Source organism: Hemitrygon akajei, chromosome 7, assembly GCF_048418815.1.
Source record: "Hemitrygon akajei chromosome 7, sHemAka1.3, whole genome shotgun sequence".
In the NCBI taxonomy this organism is placed as follows: Eukaryota; Metazoa; Chordata; class Chondrichthyes; order Myliobatiformes; family Dasyatidae; genus Hemitrygon; species Hemitrygon akajei.
In genome coordinates this window covers 65,817,152-65,833,008 of record NC_133130.1, presented here as the reverse complement: position 1 = coordinate 65,833,008, position 15,857 = coordinate 65,817,152, and the positions used below count along the sequence as shown (strand labels likewise).

Here is a 15,857-nt window from a genome sequence, read left to right as displayed (position 1 = left end):
CCACAGTGGTCACATCATGGAACACTGCTTCAGTAGATGGGCTAAACCAGGTGAGGGTAGCTGGCGTGCTTTGTACCCCACTGAAATAGGGACAGATGAGATCAGTGAGATCCAATGGCCAAAAAGACAATTTTGCAATTGCTTCATGTAAAACCATGGTTATCCACCGCAACCAAAGAAGTTTTCAGTTTGTGATGACTACTTGTACCACTGGACCTGGACTTTAGAGGTCGAGAGAGTTAAACTGTCCCAATGCAATGGCCTTTCCACTTTAAAATCTCTCCCACGCAAGTTTCACTGTCATCGTCCGATATGACGGACAACTAACACACTACCATGTTCTTTTGATGGATTGTAAATGAGCAAAATTAGCACAGCTGCCTGGTGCAGATCATGATTGCTCTCATTCAGTGCTTTCAACAACTGCATCCTTCAGATCTTCATTTTTATTGTAACATTCAAGATGATTGTTGATATCTTGAAATGCTAGCTAGTTCTTAGTGAAGTAGCAAAATCATTTCATTTTTCACTCCCAGCCGTTTTTGGCATCTCTCAGCCTGAATGTTCGAAATCACAGTGAGCAAAAGAGCTCTGAATTGTCCTACTGCTTCTTCCTTGCCAGCTATTAGTGACAAAGATCACTGCTTTTTGAATGCAAACATACACATTTGACGCTATTTTAAAACTGATTGCTCTGAGCACTGTGTAGCTGACGCTAGTTAGAAACTCAAAGTACTGCAGATGCTGTGGTCAAGTCAACACGCACAAACAAGCTGAATGAACTCAGCAGGTCGGGCAGCATCCATTGAAACGAGCAGTCAACGTTTCGGGCCTAGTCTCGGCCCAAAATGTTGACTGCTCGTTTCAACGGATGCTGCCCAACCTGCTGAGTTCATCCAGCTTGTTTGTACGTGCTAGTTAGAAACTGTTTGGCAACAGTCAACTGTCCCACTTAAGCAGCATTGTGTCCCAAATAAATGAAGGGATTCCCAGCTATTTTCTCGATTAATTTTTGCTCATTAAGAGTTGTTGCAAATAAGCAGTTACCCTGATTAACTGGTGGACCAATTAACTAGAATTTACTATATTAGTTTTGTAGCAAAGGTTTAGTGTGCTGTTCTTATTTTGCAGCAGATTATACTTTCGGCTGAAGTATCAGTCACTTCAAACTCCCTTGAAAGTATTGCTTAACGCCAGCCTGCCCATGGAATAATTTAGTTCCAATGAGAAGTTGGATTAAATTCATTATTTCCTTTGGTCTTCTGAATTAATTTTTTGATTTTCACTTGCATTCCGTTTTATTGTTTGAAAGTAAGATGGTTAAGAATTGTATTCGTTTGTGCATTCATTGCTTCCTCTCTTTCCTCTGGTATCTTTATGAATAATTTAAGCACCACTGAAACAGAAATTTCATTCTTTTCTAAATTGAGATCCTTTTTCATTTGTTTTGAACATCAATAAGTATTACTATGTTGTCTACTATTGCCATTTATTGCTAATGTATTACTATTTATCCCTCTCCATAGATAGTGATTTCCTCTAGCATTCTGTCTCGTTTGAGATAGAGGAACTCACTTGTATTTATAGCAGATGATGATTTAATGGGGATAGACATGCTGTAGTATTTAATAGGCGACTTCATGTCTTGTACTTAATATTTTGCAGATTTTCTTTTTACTCAGCAATCCTAATCTATAATCTTCCATTTTTCAAAAGTTTTTTTTCAAAACAAATCAAGTGAGAGTGGATATAAAATAAATCAGTTTTCCATCTTTTCTTTTTCCAACAGAATCAACTTCATACATTCAATGATGTCTGTAATAATGAATCTTTGGTGTCAGATACTGAAACGTAAGTAATGATTGTAGCTTTCTTTAGAAACTTGTCTTGTAAAATCGACTGCTTATGTTTGAAGAAAAATATTGTCATGGCTTTAAATTGTTACGACGCTGGGAAATGGAGCATAAAATATTTGTGTACCTGTGTGTTAATGTATATCCTTTTCCGTTGTTGCATAGGTCAATTGCAAAAGAGCTCGCAGACTGGCTAATTCATAATAATGTTGTTGAACATATCTTTGGACCAAATTTGCACATTGAGGTTTGTCCAGAATGTTGTTTGTTTCTTCCTATGCCTCTTCCTGTCCCACCCCTCCTCTCCATATGACTCTCTGTATGCCACTCCACAAATCACCAACAAGCTTTCTTTTAGTCACACTTTTCATTATTGGCTTGCAGATCATCAAACAATGCCAAGTTATCCTGAACTTTCTAGCTGCTGAAGGAAGACTTAGCACACAACATATAGACTGTATTTGGGCAGCAGCACAGGTATTTGATTTGTAATAAGTTTTTGTTGCTCTATACTTACTAAGTAATGTGTAATATAAATGCCATCATGTAATCACTCTTTCCAAAGCCTGGAATGACTGGGTATTTTCTGTTTATAAATTCTGAAGGAAATCAGTTCATCTAGTTAATAGTTCTTGTATTAATGAAAAACTACCGTAGATTCCGTACTACAGAGCGCACCTGATTAAAAGCCGCAGGCTCTAATTTTAGAAAGAAAATCAATTTTGTACTTGTACAAGCCGCACCGGATTTTAGGCCGCAGGTGTCCCACATTGTAATATGAGATATTTACACAGAAAGATATTACACGTGAGGATTTTTTAACTTTTAATTAAATCCGTATGGTAACATAAACAAATACATATTGCAAATGCTTTTTTTCGAACCGTGCCTCTAACACGGCTACTTTTAAATATACATACGTATCGGTAACACACAAATTACGTTGCGTATACTTTTTTACTGAACAGTGCACGAACAACATTCCAATATCTCCTAACGACTGGTAAAAAAATATATATACTGCAGCCTACCAGGAAAAGTTATTGATCGCCTTTAACTTAAAAGCAGCGTTCTCGCGCGGGTCTAATGCCGCTTGCCCCCACCTTCCCGTTTATCGCAAACCGGTATTTCCCACAAGACGCGGCGAAACCGGATGTGACGTCATAGCATCCCGGGATGTAGTACAGAAAACAAATATAGTTAAAACACTTCTAACTTTAACTAGAAAATACTAACAAATGAATTACTAAGTGAAAATATTATAAACTAAATAACTGCCATAAAGGCAGCACAATGCTTTTCTTCGAGTGTTTTCCATGTTGATGAGGGTGAGTACAAATGACTGATTTACAATAATTTAATTGTGAAAGTGCGCTTGATTTATCGTACAATTTCATTGGACCTCTGTGAACTACTCATCAATTTTATTGGTCTGCTGTTACGAGGCAAAATGTTTTTGGCGGCATGAAAAAAACCATGCATTAGCCGCACCGTAGTAAAAGCCGCAGTGTTCAAAGCTGTTCAAAGCGTGGGAAAAAAGTAGCGGCTTATAATCCGGCATCTACGGTAATAAAAATTTTTTTTAAAAAAAGTTCTTGTATTAATATTGGATGGGACCACTTGATAACTTGAAATAAACAAGAAATTGCTTGAAATTATTGTTTCATTACAAATTGATATTAATTTGATAATTGTGATTGAGGGAAAGACTTTTCAGTGCACATGTATGCACGTTAAATTAATTTATACAAGTTAGTAAATCATTTATTAGTATACCTATTTATTCTATCTCATGGAATAGGCCCTTCTGGCCTTTGAACAGTACTACCCAGAAATCCCCGATTTAACCCAGGCCTAATTTACTATGACCAGTTAACCTACCAACTGGTACATCTTTGGACTGTGAGAGGAAACTGGAGCATCCAGAGGAAACCCATGTTGTACAGGGAGAACACACAAGCTCCTTACAGACAGTGGCATGATGTGCCCTTGGAATCAGTAACTATTTTATGACCTCTGGAAGCTAAAGACCTACTCTTTTTGGATTTTCATATTTTGATTAAATATTTGTTTAAATTTCTCCGTAAGGAGATACTTAGTTAACTTTGAGTGGTCTGGACTTTCTCATCACTAAAGACTGCTCCTAGTTTAGGTTCTTTATTGAGATTTAATACATACAAATTTTCAACCCAATGGAGGAAATGATCTTAGGAATATTAATAGATTTATATGTTCCTAATTTTACTATGTCAACTAAGTTACAAAGATATTCAGAACTACTTTTCCACTTTTATTTTAGATTATTGGCTTGATTGTTAAGTTTGGTTTAGTGGTATTGATTTCTTGGGGGAGGGGGTTGAATGTTTCATGTAATTTTTGGACAGTATTTTATGTTGGACATTTAAAACTTGCCCCAAATTTTGAAAGATGGCTTCACATAATCATCAGATTGAAGCTTTATATTTCATTGTAATTGAAAATTATCCTTTTTATATATTGATTTTTTCTCTCTCAGAAATAACATTTTGGTTCCTTGATTGATAGTTTAATCAGGTAAAATTAAGTAGTTTAATTAAATGTCAACTTACTAACATTTAAAGTCATACTTATGTTTTTATTTCTGCTTCTCATCCCACAGTTGAAGCACTGTAGTCGATACATCCATGATTTGTTCCCTTCTCTAATTAAGCACTTGGATCCTGTACCTCTCCGTCACCTTCTTAATCTAGTTTCTGCTCTTCACCCAAGTGTCCACACAGAACAAGTAAGATAGCTGTATAATTCTGTCTTGTACTTTATATAGTGGTAATTGATGTTTTTCGTTTCTTTCTCTTGATGCAGCAAAGGAGGGGGAGCGTGTTTGCTATTGGCCCATAGCTCCATTTGAGGAATTGTGGAGCTCTGTTGGTTTCCTGTTTAATATTTATCCTTTAGTCAACAGTTCCAAAATGATTAAAACAAGATCTTTTACAATGTAAGAGTGTGTTATCAAAAAGATTTATACAGATTATGGCTCTCCTTGAGAACAAAGGATGAGGCTTAACATGGGGCGTTGGTTTCAGGTCATGAATGTGTTTGAAGAAGTAGCCTTAGTGAGAGCATTGTTACTTTTCCAGAGATTTAAAACTCAGGGTCATAAATACAAGACAGCCTTGAATATGGAATAAATTTAAGATAAACCTCTTTACCTGCATGTTTAGTTAGAACATGGAGCACACTATAACAGGAAGGATTTGTATCACAAGAACCTAGTTTTATTTAGGGAGAAACTTTATATGCACAAGAGATTAAAAAGAGATAGAAAATGTTGTTATTAAGATTAGATGAAAATAAATTGAAGGAAGGAAGTAATGCCAAGCAATTAAATGTAGACTATTTGTTCTGAATGCCTTGTTTCTGAGTGGGTATATTAATGCATTTTTTTTTCATGTAATTAGTGGTTTCCCATCAGTAAAATGTTTGGTGTTTTGGATGTAGGTGTGGGAATAGGCGATGAAAGAAAGGAATGTTACTTCTGAAAACTAAGAGTAGTAAAGTTAATGTGATTAGTGGATATTACAAAATGAAAAATGATGTAGAAATTTGCATTCAAAAGCATGAGAAGTAGTTATTCTTTGGTTTAAAAAAAGAATGCCTGCTGTGGGGGATTGTGTCATCGAATTAAACAGGTTAAAAAAGGACTGGTGATTTTCTAGGAATCAGAATAAGATGAAATGTTTTGAAATTTATATTTTATCAAAATAATTTTGCGTATAGGAATTGTTACAGGGATGGATTTGATGTCTATTGTTAAATGACTCAAACTCCTGTTGTTTTGGCTCTTGGATGTGAATTAATTACCTATGTGCCTATTAGAACAGATGTGTGAAGATTCCAAAGCATAAATGTATCTTTTTGTGAGGGAACAACAACTTCAGAGTGAGGTGGAATAATCTTTTCTTTTTGTACTCCCAAGGTGTGGAAATAAAATGAAGGAGGTTTGAATTTTTGGGTTTTACATTAAACGAATTGTACATATTTATTATTGCTGAATGAATTGGAAGGTATCATTTTGTACTTGAAAAAAATGTGAATTCAGGTTATCAAGTCAAATATTCTAAACTGTTTTTTCCCTACTTTATATTGTCAGTAAGTGAAAGTGATTTGTTGTTCATTGGTAGGTTTGTTATTTTCTATCAGAAAATAATTTGAATGATTTATTATTTTCCATGAGAAAATGAGAAGATGAATAAAAGCAAAGGATTTGATTTTTGTGCCATTCTGGAACAATGTGACCTGAATGGCAAATGTGAATTTGCATGTCAGTTCATAGCATAATGGTGAAGCATTTAATAAAACTGTAAAGAAAACTTAGTGATTCCTTACTTCCTAACTCGTTCAACATAATTAAATGTATGCTGAAAGTGGGAACAGTATTCATTTGTTTTAATCCATTTATGAGTTTAGAGTATTTTGTTGAACCAAATTGACCTAGCATCCAGTTTTGAATGTTCCATTAAAATGGAATCTATTTTTTTGTTTAGTCAAGAGTTGATGCACCTTTGTAGTTCTTCAATTTGTGTATTTAATTTCTATAATATCCTCTGTTGAAGACTAAATATTCAAGTGTTGCTCTTGTTCACAGACCCTATACTTGGCATCAATGCTCATTAAAGCCCTCTGGAACAATGCACTTGCTGCCAAGGCTCAATTATCCAAGCAAAGCTCCTTTGCTTCTCTTCTTAACACAAATCTCCCTTTGGGAAATAAAAAAGGTAAGTGCTGTAATAGAAAATGCATTTGCTATAAGATTAAAATCTTTGTATGTGTAATAAATGTTAGGTCATTTAACATAATGATTTGAGGAAGTTTGCATTGGAAAGATTAGGATTGTATTCACCATGGAGAATTATAGTGAAGAATTCATGATGGAGATAATGAAGTTTGGAGATGAATTGTATCCCTGGTCACTGTGATTGACAAAGGATGAGTTTGTTGGAACTCTGACAGAACTATCTGATCTTCATTGGCTCCAGAATTCTAGGTGCCCAATGATAGGACAGGAAATGTGGTACCATAAGACGTAGGTGCAGAATAAGGCCATTCAGCCCATCGAATTTGCTCAGCCATTTCATAATGGCTGATCCCGGATCCCATACACCTGCTCTCTCATCATATCTTTTGATGCCCCGACTAATGAGGAACCTTATCAACTTCTGCTTTAAGTATACCCATGGCATTGGCCTCCACCGCAGTCTATGGCAGAGCATTCCACAGATGCATCACTCTTTGACTAAAAAAATTCCTCCATGTTTCTGTTCTGAAAGGTTGCCCCTCAATTTTAAGGCTGTGCCCTCTAGTTCTGGATACCCCCATAAGAGGAAACATCCTCTCCACATCCACTTTATCTAATTCCTATCTAATTCAGTAGGTTTCAATTAGATGACCATGCGTTCTTCTAAATTCCAATGAGTACAGGCTGCCAAATGCTCCTCATATGTTAACCCATTCATTCCCAGAATCATCCGCGTGAACCTCCTCCGGACTCTTTCCAATGAAAAAAACCATATAACCATATAACAATTACACCACAGAAACAATTTTACTTTAAATGACACTACCGAACCTGCCTCTACCACTTCTACTGGAAACTCGTTCCACACAGCTACCACTCTCTGAGTAAAGAAATTCCCCCTCATGTTACCCTTAAACTTTTGCCCTTTAACTCTCAACTCATGTCCTCTTGTTTGAATCTCCCCTACTCTCAATGGAAAAAGCCTATCCACATCAACTCTATCTATCCCCCTCATAATTTTAAATACCTATATCAAGTCCCCCCTCAAACTTCTACGCTCCAAAGAACAAAGACTAACTTGTTCAACCTTTCCCTGTAACTTAGGTGCTGAAACCCAGGTAACATTCTAGTAAATCTTCTCTGTACTCTCTCTATTTTGTTGACATCTTTCCTACACATATAGTTCGGTGACCAGAACTGTGCACAATACTCCAAATTTGGCCTTACCAATGCCTTGTACAATTTTAACATTACATCCCAACTCCTATACTCAATGCTCTGATTTATAAAGGCCAACATACCAAAAGCTTTCTTCACCACCCTATCCACATGAGATTCCACCTTCAGGGAACTATGCACCATTATTCTTAGATCACTCTGTTCTACTGCATTCTTCAATGCCCTACCATTTACCATGTATGTCCTATTTAAATTATTCCTACCAAAATGTAGCACCTCACACTTATCAGCATTAAACTCCATCTGCCATCATTCAACCCACTCTTCCAACTGACCTAAATCTCTCTGCAAGCTTTGAAAACCTACTTCTTTATCCACAACCTTTAATCTACTTCATAATCCACAACATTATAAACAACCTTTCTGAGATGAGGGGCCTAAAACTGTTGACAATGCTCCAAGTGTGGCCTGACTAGTGTCTTATAAAGACTCAGCATAATCTTGCTTTTATATTCTATTCCGCTTGAAATAGATGCCAGCATTGCATTTACCTTTCTTTACCACAGACTCAACCTGTAAATTAACCTTCTGGGAGTTTTGCACATGGACTCCTAAGCCCCTTTGCACCTTTGACGTTTGGATTCTCACTCTGGCCGTCTGAGGTATTCCCCCCCCCCCCCCCCCCCCCTTACTTCAAGCAGGCTTCAATTATACCAGTGCTCAAGAAGAATGTAGTAACCTGCTTCTATGACTAGTAGCGCTTACACCCACTGTGATGAAGTGCTTTGAGAGGTTGGTGATAAAGCATGTTAATTCCTGCCTGAGGAACAACATGGTTTCACTCCAGTTTGCCTACTGTCACAACAGGTCATCATCGGTTGACATTTAATTGGCTCTCCACTTAACTAACATCTGGGCAGTGAAGATGATCTTCATTGATTACAGGTCTGCATTCAATACCCTCAAAACTACCATCCCTTCAAAACTGATAAATAGCTCCAAGATCTAGGTCTCAATACTTCCTTGTGCAACTGGATCCTCAATTTCTTCACTTGTAAACCCAAGTCAGTTCAGATGGGTAATAATATCTTCCCCACCGTCAACATAGGTGCACCACAAGGCTGTGTGCTTTGCCACCTGCTCTATTTTATTTGCACTTAATGACTGTGTGGCTAAGCACAGCTCCAATGCCACAGTTAAGTTTGTAGATAACATCAGTGTTGTGGGCCAAATCAAAGGTGGTGATGAATCAGTGTGTAGGAAGGAGGGAGACTAAGAATCTGGTTGAGTGGTTGAACCTCTCATTCAATGTCAGCAAAATCAAAGGGTTGACTATTGACTATTAAATGGATCTCAGGGTAGTATATAGTGATGTTTATGTACTTTGACTTTATATTTACTTTGAACTTCGAACTTTGAAATTTGTAAGGCATGATTTTTCCTTCCATATTTTGGCTTGGTTGTATTAATTGTTGCATAATAACTAGCTGTTTCTTACTTGATTATGGAATTAATTTATGTAATGTTTTAACATGCTACAATGAGATGACTGCCTTTACAAGACAGATATGCAAAACTATGCAGTGAATGAAACAGCTTCTCAAAAATCACCCGAGCCAGGAGCTTTTGTTTGGGGTTTTTGACGAGATCTTACTTGTCAAACTGTAGTAAGTTAAGTTAAATACGTATTGAACTCAATACAGAATTGCCACGTGCCTGAATGTACTAATACTATTTTCGCAATTGGTGTTAACAAAGGTATTGCACACACGTAACACTCCAGAGCAATGTTGTGTAAATAAGTAAATTTGCAGTGCAACAATATATTAATAATGATAAGTGATAAACATAATACTTCCTTTATAATGTATCTAGTATATATTTACAGAATATTAACAGCTGTTTCAAGGGCAAATAAAGAGGGGATGGAAATAGATGTCTTTCCACCATGTACTTGAAAACGAAATCCAAATTAACTGTTGCAGGAAATGATATATTAAAAAAAATCATGCAAGAAGTGATGTTCATAGAAAGTGAACTGCATACAAGAGGAACTATGCCTCCAGAGGACAGAACAATGAGTGAAAAAAGAAACACACAAAATGCTGGAGGAACTAAGCAAGCCAGGCAGCATCTATGGGGAAAAAAAGTACTGTTGATGTTTCAGGCCTAGACCCTTCAGCAGGACTGGAGGAAAAAAATGAGGAGTTAGAGTTAAAAGTTGGAGCGGAGAGAGGAAGAAACACAAGGTAAGGGGAAGGGTCAAGTAAAGAGCTGAGAAGTAGATTAGTGAAAGTGATACAGGGCTGGAGAAGAAGGAATAATAGGACAGTAGGCCATGGAAGAAAGAAAAGGGCGAGCAGCATCAGAGAGAGGCAATGGGTAAGCAAGGAGATGAGGTGAGAAAAGGAAAAGGGGATGGGGAGTTGTGGGGGGGGGTGGGCATTACTGCAAGTTTGAGAAATTGATGTTCATGCCATCACATTGGAGGCTACCCAGACTGAATATAAGGGGTTGCTCCTCCAAGCTGACTGGCCTCATTGCAATAGTAGAGGAGGCCATGGATTGATATTGGAATGTGAATGAGAAGTGGAACTAAAAATGGTTGGCCACTGGGAAATCCTGCTTTTTCTGGTGGACAGAGCGAAGGAGCTTAGCAAAGTGGTCACCCACTCTACGTCGGGTCTCATTGATATAGAGGAGGCCACATTGGGAGCACCGGACACAGAATAGATAGATAGATAGATAGATACTTTATTCATCCCCATGGGGAAATTCAACTTTTTTTCCAATGTCCCATACACTTGTTGTAGCAAAACTAATTACATACAATACTTAACTCAGTAAAAAATATGATATGCATCTAAATCACTATCTCAAAAAGCATTAATAATAGCCTTTAAAAAGTTCTTAAGTCCTGGCGGTTGAATTGTAAAGCCTAATGGCATATGACCCCAACAGACTCACAGATGAAGTGTCACCTCACCTGGAAGGACTGTTTGGGGCCCTTGAATGGTAGTGAGGGAGGAGGTGTAGGGGTAGGTATACCACTTGTTCCGCTTGCAAGGATATGCCAAGGTGGAGATTGGTGGGGAGGGACGAATGGACACAGGAGTCACGTAGGGAGTGTTCCCTTCAGAAAGCAGAAAGTTGGGGAAAGGGATTGGTATGCGTGGTGGTAGGATCCAGTTGGAGATGGTGGAAGTTGCAGAGAATTATGTGCTGGGTGTGGAGGCTGGTGGGGTGGTAGGTGGCAAGAGGAACCCTATCCCTGGAATGGTGGTGGGAGGATGGGGTGAAAGCAGATGTGCGCATAATGGAAGAGATGACGTTGAGAGAAGCGTTAATAGTGGAGGAGGGGAATCCCCTTTCTTTGAAGGAGGAGGACATCCTTCGTTCTGGAAGGAATAGCCTAATCTTGAGAGCAGATGTGGCAGAGATGGAGGAATTGAGAGAAGGAGATGGCATTTTTTATAAGTAAAAGGTAGGAAGGAGTATAGTCCAGGTAGCTGTGAAAGTCGGTATGTTTAGTGGACATCAGCAGATAAGATGTCTCCAGAGAGAGAAAGGAGAGGGAGGTGTCGGAAATGGACCAGGTAAATTTGAGGGCGGGGTGTAGATAGAGGTCTGTTGATGAGGCCAACAAACTCAGCATGGGTGCAGAAAGCAGCAGTATTGCAGTTATTGATGTAGCGTAGGAAAAGTGCGGGATGGCCAACAGAGTAGGCTTTGAACATTGGCTGTTCCACGTAGCCAACAAACAGGCAGGCATAACTGGGACCAGTGCAAGTGCCCATGGCTACACCTTTTGTTTGAAGAAACTGGGAGGAGCCAAAGGAGAAATTATTAAGTGCGAGGACAAGTTCAGCTAGTCGGAGGAGGGGAACTGGTTTGGTCTAGTGTACAGAAAGAAGTAGAGACTTTTGAGGCTTTCCTGATGGGGAATAGAGGTGTGTAGGAACTGGACATCAATAGTGAAAATAAGATGATATGGGGGGGGGGGGGGCTTGGGCGCTTGAAATCATTGAATAGATCCAGAGTGTGTGAAATCATGGATGTAGTTAAGAAGAGACTGAACTAGGGAGGAATAAAATAGAGTCAAGGTATGTAGAGGTAAGTTCAATGGGGCAGGAACAAGCAGAAACAATGAGTCTATCTGGAGAGGCACGTTTGTGGATCATGGATAGGAAGTGGAAATGAAAGTGCAGGGTGTGTGAATTATGAGCTTTGCGGCAGAGGATGGGAGATCCCCAGAGCTAATAAGGTCAGTGATGGTGTGGGAGACATTGGCCTGGTGCTCCTTACTGGGGTTCCGTTTGAGGGGTAAATAAGTGAAGGTGTCAGAGTGTCTGGACCTCAACAAGGTAGAGGTCAGCATGTCAGACTACTACAGCACCCCCCTTGACTGTGGGTTTTGGTAGTGAGGTTGGGATTTATGCGAAGGGAGTGGAGAGCAGAGTGTTCGGAAAGAATGAGTTTGGAATTTGGGAGAGGAGTTTTGAAGTAGAGTCGGTTGATATCGGCAGTTAGCAATCAAAAGATCCAGAGTAGGTAGAAGGTTAGAGTGGGGTGTCCAGGAAGAGGAGGAGTGTTGAAGATGGGAGAAGGGGTCATCAGTGAGGGGTGGAGAGTCCTTGCCAAAGAAGTTCTCTGGAGCATAGCTGTTAAAATCTTTACAACTTCATCATTGTTTAAAAATTTCTTTCTATGTTTGACATCTCAGAATGTTTGCACATTCTTTCTGAAACAAAGAGTTCAAATTTTAATGATATAGGCAACAGAAACAGTGGTCTTTTCAGTCGTCTAATCAATTCAGAGGTAAATTCAGGAGAAGCCTTTTTATCCACAGTAGAATATAGATTTGCTACAACATGGAAAAGTTGAGTTTAATAGCAGAAAAGTGAGGGCTGATTAGGCATGTACATGAGATAGAAAGGAATAGATGAAAAGAGACTGGGGTGTAGTGGGCCAGTGAAGACCAATTAAGCATGTAGCTTCCATAGTTCAGTTTAGTTTCTCCTGATTTTAATTTCTACACTATGTGATAAAATTGAGGTAAAAATGAAAAATATATATAGAATTACACAAAAAAATTCTGCAAATTTTTAAGACTTTCCTTTCTAAAAATTGAGAATCAACATGAACAGATATGAAGTTTGCAAGTGCTAATGAACAGTTTTTATATTTGAACAGAATAAGTTTTCATTGGTTTTTGCTTTAAGTAAAAAAAAAGTTCAAAGAGTATCAAAGGTAGATTAGATCAAAAAGTTAAAAACAAATATTAAAAAGCTCTTAATGTTTTGTTTAATGAGATCCATAGCTTCCCATACATTAGATTATGTAGCCTGAATCATGAAGCATCTGATGTGTTGACTGTGCTTCCCACCCACCCACAATTGGGCCAGGTATAGAGAGCAGTTAGAGCTCTCAGGTGGTCTTTGGCCAAGTTTAGCCTCAGTGATAGGTGGACCTCAACCAGTTTACTATATAAGCTCACTGTTGGAATATTTTTCATCTCCTTTTGAGGCAGAGAATCTATTATGAATGGATTATGTGGGAGGGATGGTTAGATCTCAGAGTAGGTTAGAAGGCTGGCATAACATTGTGGGTTGGAGAACCTTTACTGTGATTGTACTCTTATATATGAAGTCTTCTAACTGAATCCGGATCTGACTGATAAGTCTTCTGCATGCATAGTGATGAAGTGGAACTAAGTCTGAGATATAGTTGCATAGGAAAGGCAACTTTGGAGCTGTTGTCCATTCTGTTGATGCTTCATGATGTTATTGATCTGTCATTAAGGAATTGGAAAAATATAGATAAAGACATCTATAACAAGCATGAAATTTTAATAATTTTACATGAATCTTTTATTAGCCACTTCAATAAAGGGCTAATGTAAAATCATTAAAACTTCTTGCTGTTGTTACATGATTTCTTGAATAATGATGCCCTGTTCTATCTTTCTCAAACTAAGAATTTTATGAAACTAGTCTCAAACTCTGCCTCGAGTATTCTTGCTCCAACAAAGCCTTTAATTTCTTCATTGGTCTCTAATTGCTTATTCACTTATTTTGAGAATCATCCTTCATTAGTACATTTCTTAAAAATGTAATTAATGCTTTGTTTCTGATTATCTGTCTGCTTCAGATGTCACTGTTCCAGCTCATAACAATGTTGCTATATGATCTTTACAGTGTGTAGACATCAACCATATTACTGCTTCAGCGTATATTTTGCTGCTAGTGTTAACTTTGACTTCTTGCCATATTACAAAATGTTAATACTAAAGTGAGTACTGATTACAGTCGCTGTAACAAGCTCATAAAACATTATTTTATACCAATTGAAGCTATAAGATAGGTCAAAAACATTTATACCTAAACATAAATTCAAACCATACCACTATTTGTTTAAGCTATCCACTCATGATTTTTTTTTAATGTTTCCAATTCCATTTTTACTAGTTTCCCATAATTTCCTTTGTACTTCAATGACAATTTTTTTTGCACATTGAGTGTTGTATTTTGTGAGCAATAACAAAATGAGGATCATAAACTAGATTATACCAATAAATGTGAAACAATTCTAATCTTGGGAGAGATTTCTATGTTTAAATTAATTGGTTCAGAGATGTAGTACACCAATGTGGTGACATAGTTTTTTGGGATTCTATTCAGATCATTTTTCAGTTTTGAGTGACCATTGCAGAAGGGTTTTCAGCCTCTCATTTTGGTATATATAATACCAGGTCCCAGTGTTAATGGCAAACAGTTATAACAGTCCTCTACTGTGATGAAGCAATATTTTCCTCTTTTCTCACATTGTTTTACTCTCCTGATTCTAATTGAAGTTCAAAGTAAATTTATTATCAAAGTACATATATGTTGCCATATGCCACCTTGAGATATATTTTCTGGCAGTATACGATATAATTTATGAAAAGTATATATAGACAAAGGCTGGCAAACAACCAATGTGCAAAAGAAATCAAACTGGAAACAAAAATAATACTGAAGACATAAATTGTAAAAAAAAACACCTTGAAAATGAGTCTGTAGATAATAGAATCAGTTCAGAGTAGTGGTGATTAAAATTATCTATACTAGTTCAGAAGCCTGATTGAAGTTAGCTAATAACTGTTCCTGAACCTGGTGGTGTTGGGACTTAAGGCTTCTGTACCTCATACCCATTTGCTAGTAGTGAGAAGAGGACATGGACTTAATCTAGTTTATGGTTCCTTCCTACATTGACAAAACAAAAGAAAATGCATCCATGGACATGGACATGGATGATGATGGATGCTGCTTTCTTGTGGCAGTGCTCCGTGTAAATGTAGTGGTGGGGACAGCTTTACCTGTGATGGACCTGGATGTGTGCACCACTTTCTGAAGCTTTTTTCATTCCTGAACTTCCATACTAGGTCATGATGCAACCAATAAGGACACTCTCCACTGTACGTCTAGAGAAGCTTGTCAGAGTTTTAGATGACGTGCCAAATCTACATAAACTTCTTAGATAGTAGAGGTGCTGTTGTGCCTTCTTTATGATGACACTTAATTGCTGGGTCCAGGACAGATCCTCTAATATGTTATCACTGTGGAATTTAAAGTTACAAATCTTCTCCACTTTCATTCCCCTAATGAGGATTAACTCATGGACCTCCAGCTTCTTCCTCCTGTAATCGATGATCAGTTTTTTGGTTTTGCTAATGTTCTGTGAGAGCTTGTTGTGGCACCACTCAACCAGATTTTCAGTCTCCCTTTCTGGACTCTTGTGTACTTTGTCCCAAGAGCTAAATAGCCCTGACAAAAGTTTATTGGTTCTCCAAGAGAGGAGCTGTTTACCACTTGCATTGTTAGCTGCTTCAAAACATGTGCTTTTGACTGAATGCTGATGTAATTTCCTTGGCCCTTTTAAATAAGTCAGAAAATTACATGCTTCATTACTTAAGTTCTCAAATACTGACAGTAATTCATGTAGACTAAGAAAATCTCATAGCCGTCTGGCAAAATGGCACTAAGAAAAATATTTAAAAATCAGGTAACTTG

At 37.7% G+C, this 15,857-nt stretch overlaps 1 protein-coding gene across 3 annotated transcripts in view; it reads left to right on the top strand.

Moving 5' to 3' along the window:
• The window catches only part of usp34 (ubiquitin specific peptidase 34), a 300,100-nt gene that overhangs the window by 85,696 nt on the left and 198,547 nt on the right, over nt 1-15,857 (top strand). For all 3 annotated transcript variants that reach the window (XM_073051066.1, XM_073051065.1, XM_073051064.1), the window contains exons 8-12: nt 1,790-1,851; nt 2,019-2,100; nt 2,238-2,330; nt 4,492-4,617; nt 6,478-6,607. In XM_073051066.1, the coding sequence (XP_072907167.1) occupies nt 1,790-1,851; nt 2,019-2,100; nt 2,238-2,330; nt 4,492-4,617; nt 6,478-6,607 (493 nt within the window). The remainder of the gene's footprint in view (nt 1-1,789; nt 1,852-2,018; nt 2,101-2,237; nt 2,331-4,491; nt 4,618-6,477; nt 6,608-15,857) is intronic.